Source organism: Bolinopsis microptera, chromosome 3, assembly GCF_026151205.1.
Source record: "Bolinopsis microptera isolate Bmic1 chromosome 3, MBARI_Bmic_1.0, whole genome shotgun sequence".
Classification (NCBI taxonomy): domain Eukaryota; kingdom Metazoa; phylum Ctenophora; class Tentaculata; order Lobata; family Bolinopsidae; genus Bolinopsis; species Bolinopsis microptera.
In genome coordinates, this window is record NC_087074.1 from 13,671,333 (window position 1) to 13,687,847 (window position 16,515).

At 36.6% G+C, this 16,515-nt stretch overlaps 3 protein-coding genes across 3 annotated transcripts in view; 2 read left to right on the plus strand and 1 right to left on the minus strand.

Moving 5' to 3' along the window:
- The window catches only part of LOC134812609 (glycine betaine transporter 1-like), a 97,635-nt gene that overhangs the window by 67,111 nt on the left and 14,009 nt on the right, over nucleotides 1-16,515 (minus strand). The window lies entirely within an intron of this gene.
- Nucleotides 1-16,515, plus strand: part of LOC134813598 (uncharacterized) — a 47,612-nt gene that overhangs the window by 20,254 nt on the left and 10,843 nt on the right. The gene's annotated exons all lie outside the window — the stretch shown is intronic.
- LOC134813209 (gastrula zinc finger protein XlCGF57.1-like) lies at nucleotides 11,638-13,175 on the plus strand. The gene has a single exon (XM_063820897.1). It carries the CDS (start codon nucleotides 11,638-11,640, stop codon nucleotides 13,090-13,092), a length of 1,455 nt encoding a protein of 484 aa, XP_063676967.1. The 3' UTR covers nucleotides 13,093-13,175.

Below are 16,515 nucleotides of genomic sequence, written 5' to 3' on the forward strand. Positions count from 1 at the left end.
GCCATCAAAACTCAAATAACATTACCCAGGTTCATGGAATGAACGAAAATGAACAAAAATGAATATTGTCCTAAAAATGCTCAGAACGGTTTAAAATTGGTCGGAAAGTGTTTATATTGGTCCTGGGACCACTCAAACCAAGTTTGGGAATCACTGCATGTCTAGAACCGATGTTACCTATGTTCCAAAATGTTCCAATTTTGGGACAATAATCCTCCTGAGAATCCAGATTTTTGGAACATGGGCACATCGAAGTATTGGCTGTATTTAAGTGCTGGGAAGCCTCAATTCGGTTTTCTAAGATGGATATAGGTAAAAACTAGGCCTAAGAGCCATCAAAACTCAAATAACATTACCCAGGTTCATGGAATGAACGAAAATGAACAAAAATGAATATTGTCCTAAAAATGCTCTGAACGGTTTAAAATTGGTCGGAAAGTGTTTATATTGGACCTGGGACCACTCAAACCAAGTTTGGGAATCACTGCATGTCTAGAACCGATGTTACCTATGTTCCAAAATGTTCCAATTTTGGGACAATAATCCTCCTGAGAATCCAGATTTTTGGAACATGGGCACATCGAAGTATTGCCTGTATTTAAGTGCTGGGAAGCCTCAATTCGGTTTTCTAAGATGGATATAGGTAAAAACTAGGCCTAAGAGCCATCAAAACTCAAATAACATTACCCAGGTTCATGGAATGAACGAAAATGAACAAAAAATGAATATTGTCCTAAAAATGCTCAGAACAGTTTAAAATTGGTCGGAAAGTTTGGGAATCACTTCATGTCTAGACCCGATGTTACCAATGTTGTCACAATAATCCTCCTGAGCATCCAGATTTTTGGAACATGGGGACATCGAAGTGCTGGGAAGCCTCAATTCGGTTTTCTAAGATGGATATAAAAAAACTAGGCCTTATAGAGGAGCCATCAAAAGTCGAATAATATTACCTAAGTTTATGGAATGAACAACGAACATGAACATTTTCCTCAAAGCACTCAGAATGGTTAAAAAATGGTGGCAAAGAGTCAATATTGTCTTCCAACAGGGTCTTAAAGTTGCATTCAGAATTATGTACAATTAAACAGAAATTATTTTATTGGGCAAATATTTTTGTTTTAATAATCCTCCAATATTTTGATATAAATGCTTCCCAGCACTTAAATACAGCCAATACTTCGATGTGCCCATGTTCCAAAAATCTGGATTCTCAGGAGGATTATTGTCCCAAAATTGGAACATTTTGGAACATAGGTAACATCGGTTCTAGACATGCAGTGATTCCCAAACTTGGTTTGAGTGGTCATAGGACCAATATAAACACTTTCCGACCAATTTTAAACCGTTCTGAGCATTTTTAGGACAATATTCATTTTTGTTCATTTTCGTTCATTCCATGAACCCGGGTAATGTTATTTAAGTTTTGATGGCTCTTAGGCCTAGTTTTTACCTATATCCATCTTAGAAAACCGAATTGAGGCTTCCCAGCACTTAAATACAGCCAATACTTCGATGTGCCCATGTTCCAAAAATCTGGATTCTCAGGAGGATTATTGTCCCAAAATTGGAACATTTTGGAACATAGGTAACATCGGTTCTAGACATGCAGTGATTCCCAAACTTGGTTTGAGTGGTCATAGGACCAATATAAACACTTTCCGACCAATTTTAAACCGTTCTGAGCATTTTTAGGACAATATTCATTTTTGTTCATTTTCGTTCATTCCATTTCCATGAACCTGGGTAATGTTATTTGAGTTTTGATGGCTCTTAGGCCTAGTTTTTACCTATATCCATCTTAGAAAACCGAATTGAGGCTTCCCAGCACTTAAATACAGCCAATACTTCGATGTGCCCATGTTCCAAAAATCTGGATTCTCAGGAGGATTATTGTCCCAAAATTGGAACATTTTGGAACATAGGTAACATCGGTTCTAGACATGCAGTGATTCCCAAACTTGGTTTGAGTGGTCATAGGACCAATATAAACACTTTCCGACCAATTTTAAACCGTTCTGAGCATTTTTAGGACAATATTCATTTTTGTTCATTTTCGTTCATTACATGAACCTGGGTATTGTTATTTGAGTTTTGATGGCTCTTAGGCCTAGTTTTTACCTATAATATCCATCTTAGAAAACCGAATTGAGGCTTCCCAGCACTTAAATACAGCCAATACTTCGATGTGCCCATGTTCCAAAAATCTGGATTCTCAGGAGGATTATTGTCCCAAAATTGGAACATTTTGGAACATCGGTAACATCGGTTCTAGACATGCAGTGATTCCCAAACTTGGTTTGAGTGGTCATAGGACCAATATAAACACTTTCCGACCAATTTTAAACCGTTCTGAGCATTTTTAGGACAATATTCATTTTTGTTCATTTTCGTTCATTCCATGAACCCGGGTAATGTTATAAATATAATTGAGTTTTGATGGCTCTTAGGCCTAGTTTTTACCTATATCCATCTTAGAAAACCGAATTGAGGCTTCCCAGCACTTAAATACAGCCAATACTTCGATGTGCCCATGTTCCAAAAATCTGGATTCTCAGGAGGATTATTGTCCCAAAATTGGAACATTTTGGAACATAGGTAACATCGGTTCTAGACATGCAGTGATTCCCAAACTTGGTTTGAGTGGTTGCAGGACCAATATAAACACTTTCCGACCAATTTTAAACCGTTCTGAGCATTTTAGGACAATATTAATTTTTGTTCATTTTCGTTCATTCCATGAACCCGGGTAATGTTATTTAAGTTTTGATGGCTCTTAGGCCTAGTTTTTACCTATATCCATCTTAGAAAACCGAATTGAGGCTTCCCAGCACTTAAATACAGCCAATACTTCGATGTGCCCATGTTCCAAAAATCTGGATTCTCAGGAGGATTATTGTCCCAAAATTGGAACATTTTGGAACATAGGTAACATCGGTTCTAGACATGCAGTGATTCCCAAACTTGGTTTGAGTGGTCATAGGACCAATATAAACACTTTCCGACCAATTTTAAACCGTTCTGAGCATTTTTAGGACAATATTCATTTTTGTTCATTTTCGTTCATTCCATGAACCTGGGTAATGTTATTTGAGTTTTGATGGCTCTTAGGCCTAGTTTTTACCTATAATATCCATCTTAGAAAACCGAATTGAGGCTTCCCAGCACTTAAATACAGCCAATACTTCGATGTGCCCATGTTCAAAAAAATTGGAACATTTTGGAACATAGGTAACATCGGTTCTAGACATGCAGTGATTCCCAAACTTGGTTTGAGTGGTCATAGGACCAATATAAACACTTTCCGACCAATTTTAAACCGTTCTGAGCATTTTTAGGACAATATTCATTTTTGTTCATTTTCGTTCATTCCATGAACCCGGGTAATGTTATTTAAGTTTTGATGGCTCTTAGGCCTAGTTTTTACCTATATCCATCTTAGAAAACCGAATTGAGGCTTCCCAGCACTTAAATACAGCCAATACTTCGATGTGCCCATGTTCCAAAAATCTGGATTCTCAGGAGGATTATTGTCCCAAAATTGGAACATTTTGGAACATAGGTAACATCGGTTCTAGACATGCAGTGATTCCCAAACTTGGTTTGAGTGGTCATAGGACCAATATAAACACTTTCCGACCAATTTTAAACCGTTCTGAGCATTTTTAGGACAATATTCATTTTTGTTCATTTTCGTTCATTCCATGAACCTGGGTAATGTTATTTGAGTTTTGATGGCTCTTAGGCCTAGTTTTTACCTATATCCATCATTTACAATTATTTTTGGCACTATTTAGAGCTTATTAGGGCAAATAAATGCATGGGACACTTTTGGGACAATTTTGGGACATGTTCCAAAAATGTTCCAAAAATGTTCCAAAAATGTTCCAAAAATCTGGATTCATCAACTCATTCAAAGACCGTGAGCTTAATTAGAATTCAGGCGTGGACACGGGGAGTCCCCCTGGGATCATTTCGTCCGTAAAATTATATACAACATAAAATAGTACAGTAAAATATCAAAATTTACATAAACAAATCTAGGAGACCTCAAAGCTCGTCTTCTGGGGAATGAGGTCGAAGGAGATGTCATGCAGTTCAAGATGCTGGGCCGTTGATCTTCCTCTGATTCCTCTTAGTGCATTGTAGCGCGATGCACTACTGGGTCGCGCGCGCATCAAATAATGCTTCTCGCAACCACTTCGGTAGATCGGCGAGATGCACCACTGTGCCTCACCGAGCTGCGAAGGATTGACATCGTGAATCAACTTAGTGCAATGAGTGTACTTCTTAACAGATCAAATCTGAATCGTGTTCTGATATGATTTTTGACTTGGCTCTTGGCTTCTTTTTTATGGTCAGCTATCATCTCAGAGACACGATCTACAAATACAGTGCATAGTTACCTGAGGACCCCAGGCTATTATGTTCATTAACGAATAAAGATTTGGCGGAATGACAGGCTGAGCGCGGCCCAGTAAAAATATAAGTGCCAACGCAATTTTGTTTCGCCATTCGCGTTGGATCATGACACGTATGATTTGTATCATTCCTGCGACTCTTGAATCTTTGCAACGCTAACTTTCTTATCACTGTCAATTGCACTGTTTTTCTTTGTACTTAAACGATCACATTACCGTATTCAGTTGTTGCTGGCCTGTTCAAGATTTAACTTAACTAAGAAATATAAATTAGGCTAAAACATATAAGATTGTAATGAATTTGTACATGACGTACAGGGTCTTGGACGTCGTTCGGATATAAGGTTTAAATTTCTTGGTCTGTTGAACCACAGTTTTGTGAGACATAACAGATTTTGGATTTACATGTTTCATTTTCAAACAACCCCACCTAAGAAAAATAACACTTTACTGTGTAACTTGTACATTGTAAGGTAGATCCACATATCTTTAGCTATTTGACACTGGGATTCGAACCCTTGACCGTCTATTCAAATGGTGACAGCTTAGCCCACTCGGCCATCTAGTTTTGTTACATAGTGTCTCTTCGTTTTCAACCACAACTAGAATGGTAGCTTAGGATGTTAGTTTTGACTTCTGATCACGCCTTTCTTACCTTTTGTGACAGATTACATTTAACCGGGTTTACCCTTTCTAGCAAAATGTCAAGCACACCAGATTAACCGATTGGAGCGGAGAGTTGCGGATCAGTGGCAGCAGACTATCGTCCAATCAGTAAGTATTTATTTTTGTTATTTATTAAGTATTTATTTGCAAGTGTAATTGAACTGAAGTGATAGCTTAGGAACCATAAATCACAACATTCTGCCGACTCAAAACTTTGAAATAGTGACCAGAATTGATCGGTGATTCAGTTTTGAAGTTTAAAAGTGTAATTGAACTGGAGTGATAGCTTAGGAACCATAATTCACAACATTCTGCCGACTCAAAACTTTGAAATAGTGACCAGAATTGATCGGTGATTCAGTTTTGAAGTTTAAAAGTGTAATTGAACTGGAGTGATAGCTTAGGAACCATAATTAACAACATTCTGCCGACTCAAAACTTTGAAATAGTGACCAGGATTGATTGGTGATTCAGTTTTGAAGTTTAAAAGTGTAATTGAACTGGAGTGATAGCTTAGGAACCATAATTCACAACATTCTGCCGTATCAAAACTTTGAAATAGTGACCAGGATTGATTGGTGATTCAGTTTTGAAGTTTAAAAGTGTAATTGAACTGGAGTGATAGCTTAGGAACCATAATTAACAACATTCTGCCGACTCAAAACTTTGAAATAGTGACCAGGATTGATTGGTGATTCAGTTTTGAAGTAAGAAAGTGTAATTGAACTGGAGTGATAGCTTATGAGCTATAATTCACAACATTCTGCCGTCTCAAAACTTTGAAGTAGTGACAAGAATTGATTGGTGATTCAGTTTTGAAGTTTTGAAGTGTAATTGAACTGGTGTGATAGCTTAGGAACCACAATTCACAACATTCTGCCGTCTCAAAACTTTGAAGTAGTGACAAGAATTGATTGGTGATTCAGTTGTGAAGTTTAAACGTGCAATTTTGGTAATTTCTAACAACTACATAGTAGCTAACTTTATGCTCAAGTTTTATTTACTTACCATGACCACGTTATTAGCTTAGGAACCATAATTCACAACATTCTGCCGACTCAAAACTTTGAAATAGTGATCAGAATTAATTGGTGATTCAGTTTTGAAGTTTAAAAGTGTAATTGAACTGGAGTGATAGCTTAGGAACCATAATTCACAACATTCTACCGACTCAAAACTTTGAAATAGTGACCAGGATTGATCGGTGATTCAGTTTTGAAGTTTAAAAGTGTAATTGAACTGGAGTGATAGCTTAGGAACCATAATTCACAACATTCTGCCGACTCAAAACTTTGAAATAGTGACCAGAATTGATCGGTGATTCTGTTTTGAAGTTTAAAAGTGTAATTGAACTGGAGTGATAGCTTAGGAACCATAATTCACAACATTCTGCCGACTCAAAACTTTGAAATAGTGACCAGAATTGATCGGTGATTCAGTTTTGAAGTTTAAAAGTGTAATTGAACTGGAGTGATAGCTTAGGAACCATAATTAACAACATTCTGCCGACTCAAAACTTTGAAATAGTGACCAGGATTGATTGGTGATTCAGTTTTGAAGTTTAAAAGTGTAATTGAACTGGAGTGATAGCTTAGGAACCATAATTCACAACATTCTGCCGTATCAAAACTTTGAAATAGTGACCAGGATTGATTGTTGATTCAGTTTTGAAGTTTTGAAGTGTAATTGAACTGGTGTGATAGCTTAGGAACCACAATTCACAACATTCTGCCGTCTCAAAACTTTGAAGTAGTGACAAGAATTGATTGGTGATTCAGTTGTGAAGTTTAAAAGTGCAATTGTGGTAATTTCTAACAACTATATAGTAGCTAACTTTATGCTCAAGTTTTATTTACTTACCATGACCACGTTATTAGCTTAGGAACCATAATTCACAACATTCTGCCGACTCAAAACTTTGAAATAGTGATCAGAATTAATCGGTGATTCAGTTTTGAAGTTTAAAAGTGTAATTGAACTGGTGTGATAGCTTAGGAACCATAATTCACAACATTCTGCCTTATCAAAACTTTGAAATAGTGACCAGGATTGATTGGTGATTCAGTTTTGAAGTTTTGAAGTGTAATTGAACTGGTGTGATAGCTTAGGATTCACAATTCACAACATTCTGCCGTCTCAAAACTTTGAAATAGTGACCAGAATTGATCGATGATTCTGTTTTGAAGTTTAAAAGTGTAATTGAACTGGAGTGATAGCTTAGGAACCAAGATTAACAACATTCTGCCGACTCAAAACTTTGAAATAGTGACCAGGATTGATTGGTGATTCAGTTTTGAAGTAAGAAAATGTAATTGAACTGGAGTGTCTGATGAGGAGTGATAGCTTAGGAACCAAGATTAACAACATTCTGCCGACTCAAAACTTTGAAATAGTGACCAGGATTGATTGGTGATTCAGTTTTGAAGTAAGAAAATGTAATTGAACTGGAGTGTAATATGAGCTATAATTCACAACATTCTGCCGTCTCAAAACTTTGAAGTAGTGACAAGAATTGATTGGTGATTCAGTTTTGAAGTTTTGAAGTGTAATTGAACTGGTGTGATAGCTTAGGATGCACAATTCACAACATTCTGCCGTCTCAAAACTTTGAAGTAGTGACAAGAATTGATTGGTGATTCAGTTGTGAAGTTTAAAAGTGCAATTGTGGTAATTTCTAACAACTATATAGTAGCTAACTTTATGCTCAAGTTTTATTTACTTACCATGTAATGCCATGACCACGTTATTATATCTACCTAGGATTAGAAAAATGTGCTTGAATGTGCTAGAATTCAACCGAATCTACACGCATTTGATTCGATTTGTCACCGATTTACCTTGGACCAGTAAATCGGATTAAGTAGGATTGGAGGTACCTACAGCCTTATAATCAAATCATCTTACTGATATAAAACTTTAAAGCTTTTGCGAAATTTTGCCCCATTTTGCGTTTTGCTCCGACCGAAAACAAGAAATACGGTATTTCTGCAATAGATTACCAATATATGAACAACTTGCTGTGACTTTGGAGGATTGTTTAACAAATATGATAACGCAGTTTTAACAAAATTAATGTTAGTTAGTAAATTTCTCTACGGTCAAATTCTACAATGAGATCGACTACCATTTTGGTCGGCTGGATTCGGGACCTTTTGAAGTTTGCGCGCGCGTTTTCTTGCCTCTTGGAGTAGGGACCTCAGTGCTGTGTACACAATTTTTCCCGCCTAATTTCAATGCAAGCCCAACGGTCATAAAACAATTACTATTCTACACTTTACTCCATCTTGACATACTAATTGGATACCAGTTTAACTGTTTATACTCTGACTCCTCTTGTTTACACTTTTAACTAATGTCGTACATATTTTCAGTTCCTCTAGTCGTCAACCGTGTGACACTACAGACAGTCAATGGGTGATAATTGAAACCGGAATATCCCACATTGTATTCCATCAGCAAGCATGGTAAAGCACCAAACGATGATGAATGATGACATGGAAATAATGTTTCTAATTCAGTGAATAACCCACAATGAAGATACATCGGACAAATCACTTCTTATAGTTCTCTGCCGAAAAAACTAAACTTTATCTTTTCGTATCAACCAAAGAAACATTTCTTATTACTAAAATGTCAAAACTGCCAAATATTAATTGTATAATAGAATATTATGCTCATTTGGAGAAATAAAGACTTTATTTGTAGAAATTTGTGTTAAAAACCGACAACGATTAAGTAGGATATATTTGCGCCAGATATGTAATATTTTTATCGGCGGACTGATTTCAATATGGTATCTATTGTGATTTAAGACATCAATTTTGAGGAAAAATTTTAATATGTACGGTTAGAAAATCATTTCAGCTTTCTACACTTAACTGCACAATTTTTGTATTGTGTCTATCAGCCAAGAAATTGTTTAATGAAGACAAAAATTATGGGCGCAAATTCGTTCAATATTACCAAATGCGCGGAGGTTTCTTTTTACCATTTTAACAGATTTTATCCGATTTTTAAAATTCTTTCTGTGTGATCATGTGTAAACCTTTATGAATACATTGGTGTACTTCATTTGTCAAATGAAAACGAATAAACACACTAATCAAGCTGTCTAAGAGCGAGATGGCCGTATTTTCCCAATCTGCGCGTGAAAAGGTCCCTACTCCTTCTGCCGCGGTGTAATATAATAATATTTATAAGCCTCCGTTTTGAAAGTTTTAAATTTTAATATATTCACATGATTTCTATTTAAAATTCAATTTAATGTAAAAGTAAAAAATAAATTATAATCTTTCCTAAATCCAAAGCCAGCTTTGTAAAATTTACTATTAGATCATAATATATCGTCAGTTCTAAATATTTACAATGCAACATTTTATTAATCTACATACAAGCGTACTCCAGCCCCTGCACGCATCCGTTCTTATGCGGCGCGGCTCAAGCCGCGCACGCACGCATTATTTTATACTTTTTGCTTTCTAATAAATATCGTGTCAATGTGTACGTCTAAATGTTTATGTTTTGTGTAAACCGAATCCAATTGAGGTTAGTGACAAGGATAAGGACCCAAGTGCCTGTACGGCTTTTTCGGACCCCTGTGGACCACTACTCTTGAAATCGCTCTACAACTATTGAACATTTATAACTGTTATATAATATATAACGTCATTTGACAATTATTATCATTAATCTACAATCTAACTGTCTTGCTGAGGGGGAGGAGTAAACGCTTCACAAACTAAAATATTTACAACATACAAAATTTAAAACCATCAACACGGTTATAGTTAAGGGGGCAGGGGGGGTCGTTATGAAATTTCTCTCGAAATTGATTTTATAGTTGTTTCTGATAGAGGGGAGTGATATCTACCAGATATTTTTGGTCCCATGGAAAAATTTTGTTCCTAGCAAAAATTATTGCCGGTCAAAGGTCAGCGCTCATGTTTAATTGTATTGCGCGAGCGATTTTCAATCGCGCGCCCTGAAAATCGAGTCTAAAAATCTATCTCCTCCTACATTTTTTGAGCAATCACCTTGAAACTTTTAGGATATGTTCTAAGGACCATTTAGAAACTTTTGCTCGTTTTAGAATTTCGAGATAGGCCTTTAAAAAATTTTTATTCGATTTTGAAAATCTTGGACCTGAAAAAATCGTCAAAAAACGAGGTCCAAGATTTTCAAAATCGAATAAAAAATTTTTAAAGGCCTATCTCGAAATTCTAAAACGAGCAAAAGTTTCTAAATGGTCCTTAGAACATATCCTGAAAGTTTCAAGGTGATTGCTCAAAAAATGTAGGAGGAGATTATTAGACTCGATTTTCAGGGCGCGCGATTGAAAATCGCTCGCGCAATACAATTACACATGAGCGCTGACCTTTGACCGGCAATAATTTCGGCTAGGAACAACATTTTTCCATGGGACCAAAAGTAGCAGATAGATATCACTCCCCTCTATTAGAAACAACTATAAAATCAATTTCGAGAGAAATTTCATAAAGACCCCCCCCTGCCCCCTTAATATCGAGGGCCAATTTGATATACCTCTATTTCGTTGTAATATCTAATATATCTTCACATCTTAATACTATAATGAAATACAATAGGATACATGTTTCGAGAAAGAAAGGTTGGTCCGATTATTAACAAAAGTCCATCAGGGACTCCACGGAGTCGAAAAAGGTACACGGCTGCTGTCTGGTGCTGCTAGGCATTTATTGATCAAGATGTTTTATTGTATTGGTTTTTGATGATTCTATTGTTCGTGACTTATCAAGTTCTAAGTGGGGGTATAAAGTGCTGCTCAAGATACTTCGTCATCTCATGTCCAGTATAATGAATGAGATAGTAAACAATACAGTTTCAGTAGTTGACCCATACAGTTAAGTCCGTCATAACTCACAATTGTTTAATCATCTGTCAATTGATTGAAACATTTGTCTGGTCGTTTCAATTTGTATTGACTAGTGAAGCTGAAGAAGCTGGCTAGTAAGATGGAGTACCACACAGGTCAAAGGTATGCGGATGCTGTGGGATATATTAGGAAGCGCCTTCGGTTTGAAATCTTAAGAACAACAGTGATTTCTCTCCGGGGAGACAGAGGGGCGAGAAAGAACTTTGTCAATATAGACAGTTTAGATTTGAACTTGGAGCCGTAAGGCCAAGGGTGATTTTCAAAACTTTGAGTTGTTGAAGGGTTTAGTTTTTCCTTTTATATAGGGTCATTGTGACATTATGTGTATACTGTTTGAAAAATTTTATTTGTATAAATATATATATTATATATATATCGTCTCGCTTTATATATAGTAAGATGTCCATGTTAATAAATGTAGTTTCTGGAATGTAATTGTCTTCTTTGATTATTTATAATGTATGTTGACTTAAATCTCCCATTTCTGACTAAATGCATCCATCAAAAATTTATCCTGTGAAACACTGTATAGTGCCAAATTTATAATAGATGCACGGCATTCCTGATTCATGATAACATTACTACCGATTTTAACTTCCTCTTGAATTATTTGATTAATCTAACCAGAATACTTTTAAGATGTCATGTCCTCACATTAAAAGCGCAGTAAAGACAGAAGAAGAGGATTTGAGAAGCAAAACTGGAGGATTTCTATGTCCAGCATGTGGTGAACAACTTTTCTATGAGAAGTATTTTATTGAACATGTCAGGGAACGTCATTATCAGCCTGACCTACAAGTACTAGAAAAGGATGAGGAACAAAGTTTGTTTAGTGAATTTACTGGAGGGTTTGTTCATGAAAATGGTTATGTTACGGAACAAGATGGTTGTTGTGTTGTAAATAAATACAATGTTCTTAAATCAGAGTTAAAAACGGAGCAGAGTGAAATTAATGGAGTGTCTGGAGGCTTTCTCTGCTCAGTTTGTGGGAAAAATGTTCTGGAGGAGGATACTTTCATTAAACATATCAGAGATCATGTAGAAAACTCTGGCAAACGAAAAATACCAAAATGTGATGAATTTCAAAATGATAGTGATAATAATAGTGGTCAAGGATCTGGAATTAGGAATAGATCAGACAGTCCTTGCATTCCTCTGGAAAATTGCGATCCTCAAGAAAAGATCCATGCTACTCTTCAATATAACGTAACAATTCACTCCGGAGAGAAATCATTTAAATGTCCAGATTGTTCATATGTAACAGCTCGGAAATCACACCTCAAATATCATCTAAAGACTCACTCTGGAGAGAAACCATTTAAATGTCCAGAATGTTTGTTTGCAACAGCATATCAATCATCACTCAAAATACATATCAAGACTCACTCGGGAGATAAACCATTTAAATGTCCAGATTGTTCGTATGCAACAGCTCGGAAATATACTCTTCTGGATCATTTAAAGACTCACTCGGGAGATAAACCATTTAGATTTCCAGATTGTTCGTATGCAGCAGCTCGGAAATCACATCTCAAAGCACATATGACTACTCACTCGGGAGAGAAACCATTTAAATGTCCAGATTGTTCATATGCAACAGCTAATAAATCACACCTCAAATGTCATCTAAAGACTCACTCTGGAGAGAAAACATTTAAATGTCCAGATTGTTTGTATGCAGCAGCTCGGAAATCACATCTCAAAGCACATATAATGAAGACTCACTCTGGAGAGAAACCATTTAAATGTCCAGATTGTTCATATGCAACAGCTAATAAATCACACCTAAAAGTACATATGAAGACTCACTCAGGAGAGAAACCATTTAAATGTCCAGATTGTTCATATGCAACAGCTCGGAAATATACTCTTCTGGATCATTTAAAGACTCACTCTGGAAAGAAACCATTTAAATGTCCAGATTGTTTGTTTGCAGCAGCTCAGAAATCACGTCTCAAAGCACATATGATTACTCACTCAGGAGAGAAACCATTTAAATGTCCAGATTGTTCATTATATACAACAGCTAAAAAGTCGAATTTACTACGCCACCAGAAAATGCATGCTAGAAGTTTGGAACATTCATATATATGAAGTTGGGAAGAAAACTAACTCTGTGCACGCTGTTTCTGACTTAATTGTAAAAAAAGGATCATTTTATAAGAATTAAGAAATGTTTATTTTGACTGGTAGGTTTTCATTTGCCAATGCACTGCTAAGTGAGGGCTCCCATTTAAAAAATATTTTTATAACAAAAATATAGCAATAGACAGTTTTTGGGTTTTTCCAAATAGTTTCTGATTATTCTGATTTGCGACAAATGATATTGCACTGTTAGGATAAACGACGTTTCAAAGTAACAACTTCTTATTCATGCTGACAAAATTGGTAAATATGTGAGAAAACTGTCTCATAAAATTTATTAATCAAAAATGGCTAAACGACAACAAATTGTTCAAATACTCGACTAAAATTAGAATCAAAATCTATATATATACAACACTACTCGATCTGCTATTCAATAAACTTAAAACATCCACTAAACAGCAAGTACGTGATTGTGATGGTGTGATGGAATGACATGTACAGTGATAACAGATGATTTAAGATGATAACAGATGATAAGGTAAAAGATACAATACATGTGTATACACAATGTGAGTGAAAATATAGTGAGTGGTTACTGATTGTGAGCGAGATGTGAAAAAACATTAAAACTTACTACTGCTAGAAAACTTAAACTGTATGCAATAAAGAGGGAATGAAACTAAAATATCTAAAATTCTTCAGTACTAGCTATGATAAAACGTTTAATAGTATCCAGTTCTTCTCTCTTGTTAATTGTAGGGTTCAGATTAATAATAAACATCGCTTCAAAAATCTTTCTTCTGACAGTATTGGGTTCAATTCTTAAAATATCTACTTCTAAACTGGGATTTAACCCCTCATGACAGCTCGAATAATGTATGGCAAAAGCTTGACTAACATTAGAAGGGGTAGCAGGGTAGGTAGCGTAACGTAAGTGTTCTCCTACACGAGCATGTACTTTCCTACTGGTTTCTCCAACGTACAGCTGGTCACATAATTTACACTTAATCTTATATACAACATTCTTCACTTCACAATCTTTATTACAAACTATCAAAGGACAAATTTTACATGAATTAATACTGCACACACGTTTATCATACGGTCTGTTACTACATAAAATATTTCTCAATTTCGAAGTAGGTTTAAAGTTTACTTTAATAGGTAAATTGTTCTGCTTTACATAATTTCTAATCTTATTGCTAGTACTGTCCGAAATAAAATCTAAATTAAGAACTGTCCTGGAATCATCCTCAACACTCTGACGCCTGTTAGAATTACTACTGTTACAATAACGTCTTGGGTTCTGGTAACCGTTTTTCTGTAATAGATCATCAAGGAGTCTGAGAGAGTGCTCCTTTTCCGCTGGACCAGATGAGATACGGCAAGCCTCGCTATATAGGTTCTTCACTGTATTAATCTTAACAGACTCAGGATGGCAAGAGTTGATGTGCAGGGTAATATCCTTTTGTTGCGGCTTGCGGTACAATCTGCTGGTTAATTTACCGTTTGGCTCGATCCGGACCTCAGTGTTCAGGAAGGGGATAAAATCGTCCTGTTGTTCTGGAAAGTCGACCTCCCACTTCAACTTTTTGTCCGGATCTTGGTCTGCAATCTGTTGAACCAGAGCAAGGGCTTCTTCTTTCGTCTCTGCAGTACTGGCAGCATCATCTATGTAGCGTTTGTAGAAGTTCGATAAGTATACCGATAGGTAGTGTCGATCGGTGTAGATAGAGTTCTTCTCGAACTTGTACACTCTAATGATGGCACAGAAGGGCCCTGGCCTCAAACCCATGAACAGACCATCCTGCTGTAGCCAGAGAGTCCTGTTATACACAAAGAAAGAGTTGGTAAGGATGTGTAGTAGGATCTCATGAATGTCTGTCAGGCTGAGTCCCATCAGGTCCAAACTGTCTCGGTGCTCTGTAGCTAGCTCAATGACATCGTCTATACAGCCCTGTACGTTTATGTTAGTGTATAAAGCTGAAATATCCGCGGCAAAGAACTTTCTCCTGGCAAGCTGTTCCTGAGAGATCTGGCGGAGCATCTCTATGTGCTGGATTAAATTACTCAGGTGACTAGGCACCTCATTAAGGAGAGGTTTAAGAATGGTCGTCACTAGCCAACTGAGTCTCTCTGTAGGTGAGTCCACGCAGCTGATGATGGGTCTAACCTTAACCTGCTCAAGAGGGATCGTCGAGCGGAAGCTCTCCGGAGGGTTCTTGTGGGTCTTGATTTGGACGTACATGACTGGGAGGCTGACATGGTCAGGAACTCTGATCCGTCGCTTGTAGTCGTCGTCAAGGTTCCGCTGTGATGAGATCTTCTTCCACAGGTTATTCGACTCCTTCACCAGGTTCTCCGTCTTCTTCTTGATGAGCTGTGTGAGCTGTTGAGAGGTGGGTTCCGCTACTGAGACAGTTTTACCGTTGATTTTTCTCGTGCAATTAAATATCATTGATCGAACAGTGAGTTTGAGGTCACAATATTGTGGTATGTGTCTTACCTGGGGTCAATTTGTAAAAACACAGTCAATCGAAGGACAAAGATATGACTGATGACGGAGTGACTAAGCTGATCGTTGTTTGCAGTAGTTTTATTTGTAGTCTTCTGTCCTATTATGCAAAACACAATGGTTATTGGTTTATTTTATGGGTACTCAATTCAAGTATTAAACCAAATAGACTACTCAAGTTCGTTATTCCAGTCTGATTTGTGATTGGGCGCATTTAAGCCTGATCAGTAATGTGTTATAATTTGGATAACATTCCTAATGATTTGAAGATGCCAAACCATGCCGCAAGTTCAAAGCCTGATTCATAAAAAGTTCACTTAAATATCTGAGTCAGGTGGAGGCAACGCAGTCAAGATTGGCTCAGGATGGCCGGAACTGGAGGAATTTGTTGGAGCAGCTAACTGTTTCGGATCTCTACTTTTTCCTTTTTTGTTGTGTGGCCACATTTTGAACCCTGTTGCAGGTTGAACTTGACCCGACTCTTCCTCTTCATTATATCTTTCAACGTCCTCGATCATCAATTTGATGTCTTGTTCTGTCAGTCGACCTAGGTTAAACTGTTAACAAATTTAATCGTGAGATTTAATACTAAAACTGTCTTCTTAATCCTTATTATTTATTAATTCTTTCTCGTCCGTTGAAAACGAAATAATAATGTACATTTACTTTACCTTTATCATTCTTGATTGTTATAGATTTCGATTCCCCGGTGCTTCTATTCATGGCAGACACGTTTAAAATTCCATTTGCATCCAAATCAAAGGAAACCTACGGGATTGTTTGATAAACCTATGATGAAAAAGTAAGTATACACATCATTTTGCCCAAAGCTTTAAAAAGGTGATTGGTGAGCAAATTCAACAAAAATCCATGTGTGCAAATTTGTGGAGATAGTGTGAGAAATCGTAACACTG

Coding starts and splice junctions, on each gene's coding strand:
- LOC134813209 (XM_063820897.1), top strand. CDS start 11,638: ATGTCATGTCCTCACATTAAAAGCGCAGTAAAGACAGAAGAAGAGGAT.